General features: G+C 40.1%; 1 protein-coding gene across 3 annotated transcripts; it reads right to left on the reverse strand.

The window, feature by feature from the left end:
- Nucleotides 1-1,175: 1,175 nt before the first annotated feature.
- On the reverse strand, nt 1,176-15,049 carry trim105 (tripartite motif containing 105). 3 transcript variants are annotated; one of them, XM_034181418.1, is made up of 7 exons: nt 14,930-15,049; nt 14,345-14,635; nt 5,507-5,602; nt 4,219-4,452; nt 4,011-4,024; nt 3,744-3,859; nt 1,176-1,886 (listed from the first exon to the last, which is right to left on the reverse strand). In XM_034181418.1, the coding sequence occupies exons 2-7, from the start codon at nt 14,618-14,620 to the stop codon at nt 1,324-1,326; spliced, it is 1,299 nt and encodes a 432-aa protein (XP_034037309.1). In that variant the 5' UTR covers nt 14,621-14,635; nt 14,930-15,049; the 3' UTR covers nt 1,176-1,323. The 3 variants fall into 3 exon arrangements, with proteins under 3 accessions (XP_034037309.1, XP_034037310.1, XP_034037311.1); XM_034181419.1 differs by having other exon boundaries at nt 14,870-14,950; XM_034181420.1 differs by having other exon boundaries at nt 14,811-14,941.
- Nucleotides 15,050-15,389: the final 340 nt, after the last annotated feature.

Below are 15,389 nucleotides of genomic sequence, written 5' to 3' on the forward strand. Positions count from 1 at the left end.
CAGTGCTTGTGGTTCAGACTTTATTGATCAGCTAATATGTGGTGTGTCAGCAAGGCGCCTATTCAGTGGATCTACTGTGCAGGAAAACAGGGGTCCCTGTTCACTGGGCCATGTTCCAGTAGACAGGAGTATCCTGCTTCGCTCGTCCCAGAGGCCTGTCATGCAGTCCCGCTGTCATTCTGTTTATCTGACCTTTCAACTGGCAGAAGGAAACAGGACGTTTGGGCTTTTGTGTGCTTGTGAAGATAACCGAGGACCTGCCTCTCCTTGCAGTTTAAGTGCCAGAGATGGCTCATGTATTCAAACGTTCCAATCCAGGTGCAGACCTCGCCTTCTCAATTGCAGCCTTTGTGAATCGCCTCTGGATTCCCACCAAACACTGCAGCCCTTTGCTTTGATGATGCTTAATAACATCCTTGATTATTTGAAGCGAGGTCACGTTAAGTGCGCGCTGTGTCACAGCTGCACAGAAGAGCCAAAGAGTGCGTTTATTCAAGAAGAAAAAGTGACTTGGTTTATTGTTTCATTTGACACATTTCAAAATCATTGTCATTTCTCATGATTGTCCTTTTCTAAGATGTACAATGAGGAATCACACAAATTTCAAGTGCATAACAGATTAATTGGAAAAGGTCTTGAGTGATTGATCTTTACAACTACACAAATCAAATCATTAACAACTAACTGCTCATCACTGTACAAACTGGAGGCACAGCTTGGTCAACAAAATCAAAAACTTTGCATACAGAACACATGGAAGCAACAAAATGATCATCAAAGGTGGTTTCACTTGATCACAGAATGATGTTATGGCACTCAATCATCTTCAAGTGCTTACTCCAATTAAGTGTCACGGGGAGTGAGGTGGGATACACCCAGGACAGGACCCCAGTCTGTCACAGGGCCACATATGACAAACACATTCACACCTGCACAGACACCAACGGACAATTTAAAAGGTTTCCAAATCACCTAACCTGCATGTCTTTGGATGTGGGAGGAAGCTGGAGCACCCAGAGAGAACCCACGCAAACACGGGGAGAACATGCAAACTCCACACAGAAAGGCCACAGGTAAGAATCAAACCCATTACCTTCTTGTTGTGAGGCAACAGTGCTAACCACTAATCCACCGCGCTGCCCATGTTATGACACATTTAACCATTTTTGTTTTGTAATAGTGACCAGAGTAATTCTTATGACATATCAAGGATTTCAAGAAGTGTTTCAGAGTAAAACACTGTGTTATGTACTTTGCTTTAACAGCCAAGTGATAATCTGTGATCAATGAGTAAAATTAACATCTTTCATTGACTGGCCTGTGTTAAACACACAAAGCAACAGCAGGGTGGTGGATGAGTTCCATTGGCTGGGGTCGCTGCCCGCGCTCCAAAATGCATGGGCTGAAGAACGGGAACACTTTGCCCCTCGGCCCCTCGGTGAACGAGTAGAGCAGACTCATGTCATCTGCGTTGTAGAAGGATACCCTCTGCTCCTCACAGTCTAAGAAAACGCCAATCCTCTGAGGTGGTGAGGAGAGTTGCAGCCTTGTCCAGGGCTGGGTTCCAGCTGAGTACTCATTGCCGTTACGCAGCCGCAGAGTCCAGTAGCCTGTTTCAGGGCTCAGCTTAATCCGAATGTGCCTGTTCACGGTCTCAGAAGCCACACCCAGGTCCCATTTGGGTTTGGAACCCACTGCGACTTCCCAGTAGTGCCGACCTGCCTGGAAGCCCTGCGTGGCCAGAATGTTGACGCATTGGAGGAAGCGCTTATGATGGGGGCCCTTGCGTGAAAGCATGTTGTCACTTTCAAGAGCCATCCTTTTGTCATTGGAAACAAAAATACTTGGATGCGCTGTGTCAACATCAAACGTTAATGGTGAAGGACCTTTGTGGTGAAACAAATAAAGAAAGATTAGAACTTCTGTGGGGTGTCACATAAGGGTGGGTGATTAAAATTTTTGGATGGTGACCGTATCATATCACTGTGTTACTGGTTTTGCACTATATGACCCCTTTAATAATTACTACCCATCAAGCTTGTTAGGTAATCCCTAATTCAAACGAGACTGCGCTGCCCTATTGGGGAGAATGGGAGCTCTCCCCCCAAGGTGTTCTTTGAATGAGAGTCTCGGGTCTCACGAGAAACAAGAACTGCTTTACGGTACTCCAACGCAAGGCTCTCTATTGCAATGAATGGGAAAAACTGAATTTCTTAGTGTGAAATCAGTGTTTTTTTGTGGACTTTGACAGTGTATATGTCAAAATTGTTCAAATGTGTGTTTTAGGAGGATGTATTCACATGACTAGTCATGCTTATTAGGTGGGCAGAATTTCTAAAGATAATATTTTGAGGAGGAAAGTGGAAAGCTTTTTTATTTTTATTTATTTACTTATTTATTCTGAGTGCCTCTGGGAAAGACTGCAGGAGTGAAACCCAGCACAGTGTGAGAATGGTCTTCAAAACTTGGATCTAACCATGGATTCTTTTCTTTCCATTCATGGACACAGGTGGAGTGACTTTTAGACAGATAATAATCAGTGCTTGACGTTACATCATTATTATAATCCTAAATGGCTGTCAATCTGTTGTCCATATTTCAGATACACGGTGACTTATTTTACTTTTATCAGGTTTGTCAGGACTCGCACAAATTAGAGAGTTGGAAGTAATGATTTATGATCTGGGATATAAATTTTTAAAAAGTAGTGTTGACCGGAGTGAGATACTGTGCCCTCCAAAAGTTTTTGAACATTTGGTATTTCACACATTTTAATTTGTTTATGCCATTTCAAATACAAAAATATTAATAATACAAAAAAAAAAAAAATCTAAAATTACATTCCCTAAACTCAACCTGAAAGTAAATCTATACAACTTGATATTGAGGAGGATTTTCTTAAAAAGAAGACCTTAAAGTTCAGCTACAATTTCCCAGAAGGTACATCTGAGATACAAACCGAGATTTGATGTTTTGGTTAAAGAAAATCCTCCTCTGTACCACTTCATGAAGCTGTATAACTGGGGATACAAAATGCAAAACATGCACTATACACAATTTCTCCAATAACAGCCACAGAAGCCTATAAATTCTTCTGGGTTGTCTGGGTGTCTTTCCTCACTTTTCTCCTTCTTGCACAGTCACTCAGTTTTTGAAACCTAGTATCTACTCCACACAGATTTACCATAGAGTGTCATGCTGTTTGTATTTTTTCAGAATTTATGTAAATAAAGTCCAAGACATATTCAGTGACTTGGAAATGTTCATGTATCCATCCTCTGACTTGTCTGAAGAAAACTGGCAATAAAAGTGATTATTTACAGGTATTATACCAATACCATACAGGTATTATACCAAAATGTTCTATTACTTACGCAACCCATCATCTTGGTTTTTATACTTTTAATTAATTTATATCGCTGTAGAGAATCTGCTTTCAGTTTGAGTTGAAGGAAGATAATTTTAGAAATTAGAATTTTTTTTGTATTAGAAATGGCATAAACAAATTAAAATGTGTGAAATACCGAGTGTTCCAATACTTTTGGAGATCACTGTAGGCCCTTTAAACTGAAAACACATCTGTACACAAAACACAGCTGTAAATCAACAATGTTATTGCTATTATTTGGCAAAAAAAATAAAATAAAAATATTTACATCCTCATTGCTTCTATGACTGAATCTGAACCAAAACCAGCTCAAGCAATTTTGTATCTAATGGAACACATGTGAAGGGAAAATTACCTGGCTTCAAAAACTTGAACATCTTTCTCCATGTGATGTACTGCAGTGGGCCGATGTATCTGTTGCTGAAGGCATTTAGGTCAAAATTGGGAGCAGCTTCAATTTGCTTACGTGATCTGACCAAAAAGAAAATCTACATTAAGTGACGCATGAGGTCATTTATTCTCAACACAAACAACCTGGCCTTAAATGGAAATGTAAATCAAGTGAACATGCAACAAAAGCTGAACGCCATATTGTTGATCAACAAGAGTAATGAAAACTTACCCTGGCTGTGGAAGCTAGACAGAGGGCAAAGAAAAGACAAAGCACATTAAGGGCACATTAACACTGAGGGGATGTTTAGCGTACCACTGTGACCGGTAGTCAATATGATGAACATAAAGACTATGAGGCATAAAAATTATTACATACGCTGATTCATATCCATTATTTTCCAAGCAGCTAAAACTAACTATAAGCAACTATATCTTACCGGAGTCAGACAGGCATCATTAGTGGCCGTGCTGGCCTTCTCAAGCACTCGAATATTGTCTTCAAGTTCCCCCAATGCCTTCTCGTTGGTCTCCAGGTGGCACTGCAGCTTCTCCAGAGCCTCATCCTGCTCTCTCCTAAGGTTTTCCAGCATGCTGGTCTCCTCATCTTGCAGGAGCTGTTGCAGAGCTCTGAATTCTCCTCGTACACGGGCCTGCAAATCTGTACCGACTCTCTGAGGTAGGAATGAATGATAGGTTTCACATGCAAACAATTTAATCATGGCACTATGTGCACTGCTACAGTTAGGAATTTATAAGCATCCAAGGCTCGTCAAAATGACAAGTGGAGTGCTTCCTGACTGCAACGTGTGGCAGAAAATCTGACAAGTTTGACTCAAACTGCATATTTATTACCTCTTTCAAAAAGTTGGAGGTTATGTTCTCATTTGTTCCCTGTTTGTTTATTTGTGAACATCCTGGAGCCCACAATTTTTCATGTATCGAAAGTGAGGTGCAGATTGGCACTCACTATCACCTGACAAAGTTTGATCTGGATTAGATCCGGATTTTGGATATGTGAATTTAATATTGAGAAACCCATTTTGTGTACATTTTGCATTACCTCTCAATCAAAAGTGCCTCAATCACTCACATTTTTCTGTTATGAATTTACCTACACCACCAAAATTGGATGGAGGTTCCAATTTTGTCTGTTGATCTTCCAGTTATCAGTCAGAAACCAAGTGCCAAAAAGAAATGACAAAGTGTGCATAGCAGAGATAACAATGTTATGTGAAAATTATGTGAAAAAGAATTCAGAGACTGAAAACAATGTAGAAGAAATAAAAACCTGACACCACCACAAAAAAACTTAGATTCAAGTGCATGAACTAAATACGTACTCCTGAGACTTGATCACATCTAGTTTAGCTTATGAAAAGCCACTTTTAACAGGACTTTGACCTTGAAAATTTTTTCCAAGGTAAAAATTTGTGGAACTGCAAACTAGTGTTGGCGGGGGTTTGTGTCTACAACCGCAGCGCTCTAATGTAAATGTTTTTTTGTTTTTTTTTTCAGTTTTGCTTAGCTACGTACAACATCCACACTCAAACAAGAGGTTAGAAAGGCTTTTGTGCACTCAAGTAAAAGACCATTATGTTTCATAAATATCAAAGCAAAAACTGTCAAATCACTATTTCTGCTAACACCACTGAACATGCACACCGACACTATAAACAGCCGTTATGTGTATCGCTACTGTTGCTGCATGTCAGCAGAGGCGCATACCTGAATGATATCCATCTTGTTCTTGTCTCTGCAAATTACACTGATGAACTCTTCCTTTCTCTGGTGATAATGCTGCAGAGCATCCTTCATTTGTTTCTGTTAGCAGCATTTCAGTCAAAGCAGTGTGAAGACAAGAGAAGCATATGGAGGCACTTTTACATTGCAACTCATCAAATACATATCTTACAAAACTCAATGATAGATGAACAGGATGATGGGAGACTAATAGGCAGGTAAGACGAAGAGCAGGTCAAATAAAGCTGGTTGTGTGTGTAGACTGGTGTTCATATGTTTTACCAATGTTCCTGGTTGTAGGTTTAGAACATGTACACCCAACTATACAGTAGTGTTCAGAATAATAGTAGTGCTATGTGACTAAAAAGATTAATCCAGGTTTTGAATATATTTCTTATTGTTACATGGGAAACAAGGTACCAGTAGATTCAGTAGATTCTCACAAATCCAACAAGACCAAGCATTCATGATATGCACACTGTTAAGGCTATGAAATTGGGCTATTAGTAAAAAAAAAAAAAAAAGTAGAAAAGGGGGTGTTCACAATAATAGTAGTGTGGTATTCAGTCAGTGAGTTCGTCAATTTTGTGGAACAAACAGGTGTGAATCAGGTGTCGCCTATTTAAGGATGAAGCCAGCACCTGTTGAACATGCTTTTCTCTTTGAAAGCCTGAGGAAAATGGGACGTTCAAGACATTGTTCAGAAGAACAGCGTAGTTTGATTAAAAGGTTGATTGGAGAGGGGAAAACTTATACACAGGTGCAAAAAATTATAGGCTGTTTATCTACAATGATCTCCAATGCTTTAAAATGGACAAAAAAAAACAAACAAACAAAAAAAACTGACGCATGGAAGAAAATGGAAAACAACCATCAAAATGGATAGAAGAGTAACCAGAATGACAAAGGCTCACCCACTGATCAGCTCCAGGATGATCAAAGACAGTCTGGAGTTACCTGTAAGTGCTGTGACAGTTAGAAGATGCCTGTGTGAAGCTAATTTATTTGCAAGAATTCCCCGCAAAGTCCCTCTGTTAAATAAAAGACATGTGCAGAAGAGGTCCAAATTTGCCAAAGAACACATCAACTGGCCTAAAGAGAAATGGAGGAATATTTTGTGGACTGATGAGAGTAAAATTGTTCTTTTTGGGTCCAAGGGCCACAGACAGTTTGTGAGACGACCCCCAAACTCTGAATTCAAGCCACAGTTCACAGTGAAGACAGTGAAGCATGGTGGTGCAAGCATCATGATATGGGCATGTTTCTCCTACTATGGTGTTGGGTCTATATATCGCATACCAGGTATCATGAATCAGTTTGGATATGTCAAAATACTTGAAGAGGTCATGTTGCCTTATGCTGAAGAGGACATGCCCTTGAAATGGGTGTTTCAACAAGACAATAACCCCAAGCACACTAGTAAACAAGCAAACTCTTGGTTCCAAACCAACAAAATTAATGCCTCGTAGATGTGAAGAAATCATGAACAACTGTGGTTATACAACTAAATACTAGTTTAGTGATTCACAGGATTGCTAAAAAAGCAGTTTGAACATAATAGTTTTGAGTTTGTAGCGTCAACAGCAGATGCTACTATTATTGTGAACACCCCCTTTTCTACTTTCTTTTTTTTTTACTAATAGCCCAATTTCATAGCCTTAACAGTGTGCATATCATGAATGCTTGGTCTTGTTGGATTTGTGAGAATCTACTGAATCTACTGGTACCTTGTTTCCCATGTAACAATAACAAATATACTCAAAACCTGGATTATTCTTTTTAGTCATATAGCACTACTATTATTCTGAACACTACTGTAACTCATTAACACAGAGCTACACCAGTGTACCTACAGTAACAAAGTGGCAATTAAGTACTACTGATGCAAGGAAGTTTGAGAAAATCTAATTTTATGCACAAACACACACTAAGTGGCAACACTATCAAATCACTTTTTTTGTTGTTGTTGTTCACAGTAGGTGCCTGGGAACATGGATGCTTTGAGGTTAGAACTAGAACTTTTTTCTGAACTGGAAAAAAAAAATGAAGTTCACTTAATGGCAGCATGTGAAGTCATACACCCATTTGTACGATTTCTTGAGACTCATACACAAGCAGTAATCCTGTTCAAGAACGACTCGATTTGGCCAGACTCGTGTACTTGCAGCATTTTCAGAATGATGTACAGTCACATAACTGCTGACAATAGCATCAATCAGCTTATAAGGCAATCTTGAAAAAAAGGCCAGTGCCTTCTTGGTTCTTAATGGCACGTAAATTATCGCAGCTCTGGAATATATCCAACATTATGATGAGTTTGTGTGGATTCAGTTCTGATACTTTCAGCCTGTAGACTGTGGTGTTGTTCTACTGGACTGCATGGGAATGATGAGTGTTTGTAGTATAGACTTTCTGCTCCATTGTGTCTAGCAGTTCATTTCCATTTGTTTGTCTGACCAAAAAAACAATGTTGCAAAAATGATGAAATACTGGATGTCAGAAAAGTCAGTTGAAGATGTGGCTCCAGATCAAGAGGTTACTTACACCCTGCGTGCCAGCAGTAGTGCAGGGTAATGTGATTGCTCTTGTGTGTAGTAAATAACTGTGAAATTGGTGAGCATATATTCTCTACACTTGGTTAGAATGTTCCTTGGTAAGTGTCTCCAGATGATTACATTTGGAAGCAGATTAAAGGCAAGGTCATAAAAAAAAAAAAGTCTGATAATCAAAGATGTCCCGATCTGATCGGATCAAATTAAAATCTGCCCAATCACTGTATTACTTGACTGATCTGTATTGGTCAAATTAAGAAAGATCGCACTTTATTTATCAAATAAGTGCATGCACACAATCTCTGCTTCACTTTATAAGCCTGAACAGTCACGGCAGCTCCTGCTTCACGGCAGTCACGGTGCATGTTTAACACATTTTTGAGACTGTTCTCTAAACAGGACAACCTGGTGGTTTAGTGGTTAGCACTGTTGCCTCACAGCAAGAAGGTCACAGGATCGATTCCCACCTGTGGCCTTTCTGTGTGGAGTTTGCGTGTTCTCCTCGTATTTTCCGGGTGCTCCGGCTTCCTCCCACATCCAAAGACACGCAGGTTCACTGAAATGGAAACTTTAAATTGTCCGTAGGTGTAAGTGTGCGTGTAAATGTGTTTGTCTGTCTATATGTGGCCCTAAGACAGACTGGCATCCTGTCCAGGGTGTACCCTGCCTCACACCCCATGACTGCTGGGATAGGCTCCAGCAACCCTTAACTGGAGTAAGCGAGTATAGAAAATGGATGTTCTCTAAATAGGCAATAACCCTACTGTATTCACACAGATCAGCAGTGTGTATCAGAGGCGATGCTCAGAGCTGTTACAGTAAGAGTTCAAAACGACATCACTTCTAATACAATTTGAGCAGTTTCCTTGTTTGAAAAACCAAGATCAGTCCATTCAACTGAAAGAAACACTGTAAAAAAAATCTGCAAAGAAGCACTGCCAATATTCATGCTTGTGTTCGGTGAGTAATGACAGAACTCAAGATACAGTAATTAGTTGCTTACTTGGGTGTGAAGCTAGACTTCTCCACTCACCGAGCAAATAATCATTGCAAGCAACATTCCTGGCCCACAGATTAATGTAATAATCTGTAGTTGTTCCAATCCAGGCAATCACCCTTTCCTTTTCAGAGTGAGATGATAAGTCCATTCTCCCAGTCTGTGGAGATGATACAGGTCTCCAAGTCTGAAACAAAGATTATTTACAATGCCAAGAGCATCTCCATTCTCCACCACTCTGGAGGAGTTCAGCTCCAACACAGGTGATTCCTGCAGCTTTTCCTGCCTTCAGCTGTTTGACTTCAAGTTAATGAAGAGTGTGTGCTTCACAGTTTACTAGAGAGAATCTATGATGAGAATCAACCACAGGTATCCTGGCACTGGAGATGGCAAAAAGATCAGTCCTACTCAACTGCACAAACTAGCCGGCCAAACAGGACACTGCAGCAGAGGCACGTGTCAGGACCAAGGAGTGGCCTGCCATGACTGTGAAGAGCTGAAGAGTAGGCTTGGAGGAATAAAGTGCTTTGATTCCACTGTAAGCAGGCCAATGGTCACTTGACCACAGGTGATGAGACATCTGGTCACACATTTCTCTAACAAACACATCCTTATCTACCCTCAGGGCCATCACAGTGCATCTTCTCAGCTGCCAATAAGGCCAGGAATTTCCATCGAGCCGTGCACTACAATAACCATAAATGACGTGCGCAGACACAAATGGTCACCCAAAATGGAAGAACAACTGCATTCCATTTTGGGTGACCAGTTGTGTCCATGCATGTTTTCCAGACAGATTATGTGCAAACTCCTTTGAAACAGGCTGATTTAATCTTGGACACAGATGGCAGTCTGCCAGACTTGAACTGACTACTTAATGACTACTGACTACTTTGGTGCCTTTACCAGAAAGCACACAGTTGTGCTCATATCACTGCAGAGCTATTTTGATGTGCAGCACATTCAGGAAAACATACAGTAGTGTTCAGAATAATAGTAGTGCTATGTGACTAAAAAGATTAATCCAGGTTTTGAGTATATTTCTTATTGTTACATGGGAAACAAGGTACCAGTAGATTCTCACAAATCCAACAAGACCAAGCATTCATGATATGCACACTCTTAAGGCTATGAAATTGGGCTATTAGTAAAAAAAAAAAGTAGAAAAGGGGGTGTTCACAATAACAGTAGTGTGGCATTCAGTCAGTGAGTTTGTCAATTTTGTGCAACAAACAGGTGTGAATCAGGTGTCCCCTATTTAAGGATGAAGCCAGCACCTGTTGAACATGCTTTTCTCTTTGAAAGCCTAAGAAAAATGGGACATTCAATACATTGTTCAGAAGAACAGCATCTGATTAAAAAGTTGATTGGAGAGGGGAACTTATACGCAGGTGCAAAAAATTATAGGCTGTTCATCTACAATGAATTCCAATGCTTTAAAATGGACAAAAAAAAACAGAGATGCGTTTTAGAAAACGGAAAACAACCATCAAAATGGATAGAAGAATAACCAGAATGGCAAAGGCTCACCCATTGATCAGCTCCAGGATGATCAAAGACAGTCTGGAGTTACCTGTAAATGCTGTGACAGTTAGAAGATGCCTGTGTGAAGCTAATTTATTTGCAAGAATCCCCCACAAAGTCTAAAAATACTTTTGAGTTTGTAGCGTCAACAGCAGATGCTACTATTATTGTGAACACCCCCTTTTCTACTTTTTTTTTTTACTAATAGCCCAATTTCATAGCCTTAAGAGTGTGCATATCATGAATGCTTGGTCTTGTTGGATTTGTGAGAATCTACTGAATCTACTGGTACCTTGTTTCCCATATAACAATAAGAAATATACTCAAAACCTGGATTAATCGTTTTAGTCACATAGCACTACTATTATTCTGAACACTACTGTACCAGCAGTCACTTTAAAAAAATTTACTTCACGGCTGGTTGCAGCAGGGAAACGGAAGGCAACAGCTACCCTTATTTTGGCAATTGAAAGCTTTTGTGTCATTTTGCACACAACTACATAATTACAGTGTAACTGTGAGCCAGATACACAAAATGTGTAACAGCTGGAAGTTTGAACATCTATCCTATACTTTAGGAATTAACCACTGCCCCTTTCAGTTGGCAGAAGCAGTACTGTAACTTGACTCATTACAAAGTTCCCAAAGAGATTTTAGAAACACTAAAACAAAAACCTTGTCCCTCTCCACTGCAAAGCTGCTTAAAACAGACAGTCAAAGGGGCAATGTTAAAGAAGGTGATAATTAAGTTCAAGATCTGAAGTCATATCATCAAAGTGACTCCAATATCAAATGTTTCATAATATTTTTTTTACAACACAGTTTTATTCACTTTTTTCATTATTCTGACAGACAAAGGAAATGAACTCCTTGACAGACGTAATGGAGCAAACAAATAAAATTAGAAACTATCATCATTCCAGTGCAGTCCACTGGAACCCCACCAGTTGAATAAGGGTGGGAAGCTCTGGGCACTTTGTGATTTGTTTAGGAGAGGGCTGCGAATCAATTATAAATGCTTCTTCTCCCTCCTGCACAGGATAGTAAAGTATAAGGTAAGACATTTATGTGGACGGCTGTGTGCACACTTGCTGTGGTGCACTAATGCACTTTTACTTGTGTCACAATAATTACAACAAGAACATACATTGTGATAACAGCAAAACTTTGATCTGCTGATACTCAAAACTGCACAAAACATGGCACGACACACCATGTGCTGGACATACATACATACATACATACATCTGAATTTAATATATAACAAGGTAGTTACTTCTTATTCATTTGTAATAACCTTCACAGTTGAGGAATGTTACCCAGACTCATAAACTCACGACACTTTCAGAATGGCGTAAGGTCACATATCTGTAAAAACACCCTTCACTGAGTGAGATGCCAGAATTTCACAGCTAAAAATTCGAGTCTCAAAGCATACCAGTTCCCAGACAACAAATTTGAGGAAGAAAAACAGCTGATTGCACATGAAATAATTATGTGATCATATGATTTTATGACTGTAGCGAATGTTAATATCAGCTAATGCATGGTGAACACATAAAGTCTGGTTCACACGTCGGGATTTAAAAATTATCTTTAGGTTTCCAAAACCTGAGAGACCACACACGTGAAGATAAAAACAATCATAGCTCTAACAGGTTTGGTCGTACAGTGTGTGGTATTCAGCCACACGGTAAGGACAACACCACCACACACGAACATTCAAAGCTCAGACAGGAAATCTCGCAAAATCTCTCGAGATTAAACGTGACTTCAGAGTAAACAAATGGAGATACTTTGTGGACTATTTAAAACAGAGGGAAAAAAAACAATATAAAAAGAAAAGACATTCTTTAAAGGAGTGGATACAGCGCAACCACCGGACTTTCTGGTAAGTCAGAACAGCTGTTTTGATTTTATTTTCCGCTCCGTACGTCCGTCACCTCGCTTTCTGATTGGCTGCACATCACATCTTGCCCATTGGATGTTTTTGTTGTTATTATTGAGGACCCCCTTGAAAAGGAGATTATAAGTCTTGAGGGGTTTATCCTCTCTCTCTCTCTCTCTCTCTCTATATATATAGAGACGCGCACACACACACACACACACACACACACACACACGCGCGCATACATTCACACACACATATCCTTGGTAGGGAATGAACATTAAATACACATTTCACATAGACAGGATTTATTGTACTAAGTTTGTATTGCATTAAAATGTCCATGCACTTTTGTTTTCCTGTACACCCCCACCACCACATTTATATTGGTGTCCTAGCTGTGAGTTACATAATCCTCTCAAGTCACATAAAAGAGTGGAGAGAGAACATCGCACATAGGCATTCCAGCAAGATATGTTTAGGGTGTAATAAAGTACTTTACCACTGGAGGGGTTGATAAGGTTTGACCTTACTCGTGTGAGGCACTTTGAGGCAATGTTGTGATTTGGTGCTATATAAATAAAAATAAATTGAAAGTGAAACTAACAGATATGATCGCAATTGTGGAATGTCAATGCTGTACAGTCAGTTTTCATAATTACAAACTTAAAATCAACTGCTTTCAAAAAGCAGTTTCGGGGAGCAGTGGTTTGGACGTTGTCTTGTCTGTGCAACGTTTCTAGTTTGCGGAAGTGAGTACAAAAATCTAGTGGAATGAATACTTACTTGACAGAAGAGTCAAAGTTCTTAAGAGTACTCAATGCATATTGAAGAAGTAATTGTCCAAAATCAATACACTGTTGGGTACCATTTGCTGCACTAACACAAATAAAATGAGACACAACTACATACAGAGAAACAGGAAGTAGAAGGCAGTATTCATTTAACCCAAGTAGGGCATAGGTGCACTACCCCATTTTGCTTTCAATATTGCATTTTCTGAACCCTTCATCATCTGCTAAGAAAACAGAAAATAAATTTACAGTCATGGCAATCCCTTAGTGGCAAGGCATCTAGAAAGACCTGAATGTGGGTTCGTTTAAGGTGGGAATGTCACCGCACACGAACAAACACACGGTCCTTGACATATCCTTAGCCTGGTCTAATGGCTGGGAAATCTCAGACGATCGTGATCTGAGGACCTGCTGCAGCCTTCATTGTCCTTCACAGCCGCTGGGTTACAAGAAATCATCTCCTCCACCTGATCTGCCATTGACAACTTCTTGTTTCACCAGAGCCCAATTAGCCTTCTCGTGTTTGGGCCTTAATGGTTACTGTAGTGGGTCACTGGGCACACAAGGTCCCTACTATCTTTCACCCAAACAGGCAATCCCCTACTTGAGCTGTTAGCCAAGGTGTCACAAAGCAAATGAGGGGTTGAATTTTGACACCTGAGTTTGCAGTATTGGATGACAATTGCCCCCCGCAACCCAAACCCGGAAAAGCAGTTGAAGATTGAGTGAGTGAGTGAGAATTAAGTATTTAATTATAAAATACTACTGAAACATTGGACATATTGATTTGATTCAGTCAGGACTTTTTCCATTGTTCTTTAAGTTCTTTTGAAAAATGAAAAGCAAAGTGCTTCTCTTTTTGCTGATCCAAAAAATGATCCAATCCAACACTAAAAACTGTGATCCGACTGAACTGTGGGTTTTGTGATGCGTACACGAATCACTCTCAAACTACTTAAGGATCACACTGTAACATACATCAACGTTAATCATTGATTTAAGACTGTCAAACACTCCCAGACCACCAATCCCTGATGTGTTATTTTAATTCCACACAGCGTCACTCACCTCTCGGTTCTTGGTGTCTGACGTGGTCACCCTAACCTTCTCCACCATAGCTGTCACAAGGTAGTTAGTCTGGAAGTGTCTATTGCTGAACTCTCTGCGGCACTGAGGGCAGGTCACGGTCCCCTGAATTCCTCTCCAGTACCTGGAGATACAGGCTTTACAAAAGTGGTGCATACAGGCCAACATGACAGGCTCTCTGAAGAGATCACAGCAGATGGCACAGGTGAGGTCCTCTCTCAGGCTGGCTTTGGTGACAACAGCAGCAGCAGTAGCCATGGTCAAAGCAAAACCCTAAACAGAGACAACAAACAGCACCTTTAACCTCAGTCAGCAGCTTTAAAATGAACTTCCCAAATCACTTCGAAACAACTCTAACCACCCAGCTACAATCAAGTGATCAATCACGATTTGTTGGTCACGCTACAAAAAATAAATAAATAGAAAAAACAATAACAAGCGCCTGTACCTTGCTAACATTTAGCTTCAAAGCGAAACCAACGTTCACACGTCTAAAGCGATAAACACCTTCAAAGACGTCGCGCGGTTACTTTAATCAAGTTGTTGTTAAAAAATTTCCGAACTTACATCGTTAACAGACGAATAAATCTGTGGTAAAACGACACTTGTTCAAAGTTAGCAGCGTCGGATTCCTCGGCTGCTGCGCAACACACGCACTGCGCACGCGCCGCAGCTTCTGACTTTCAGTTCCCCTCGACAGGAAAAAACCTGCACTCCGCTAAAATTACAGACTCAAATCATTATAAATGTAAACGTAAGCACATTACCGCCATTTGAGAAATGCCCATTATTTTACAATACCCTTCTTGTATTGTAAATCTTAACGAGAATGGCACTCAGAGGGCACATACTTCCTCCAAGGTGCTACAGCTTGTTTACATCCTCCTTTATCTTTCTTTTTCACTGTGTGAGAATATTACTGCTTTCATATATTATCTCACATTCTGAACACATAACCTGTGATCCTGATTTTACAGTTTTGATCCTCATCATTTATCTTGATTGTTTGCTTTTGCTGCTAATGGCA

Source organism: Thalassophryne amazonica, chromosome 11 (genome assembly GCF_902500255.1).
Source record: "Thalassophryne amazonica chromosome 11, fThaAma1.1, whole genome shotgun sequence".
In the NCBI taxonomy this organism is placed as follows: Eukaryota; Metazoa; Chordata; class Actinopteri; order Batrachoidiformes; family Batrachoididae; genus Thalassophryne; species Thalassophryne amazonica.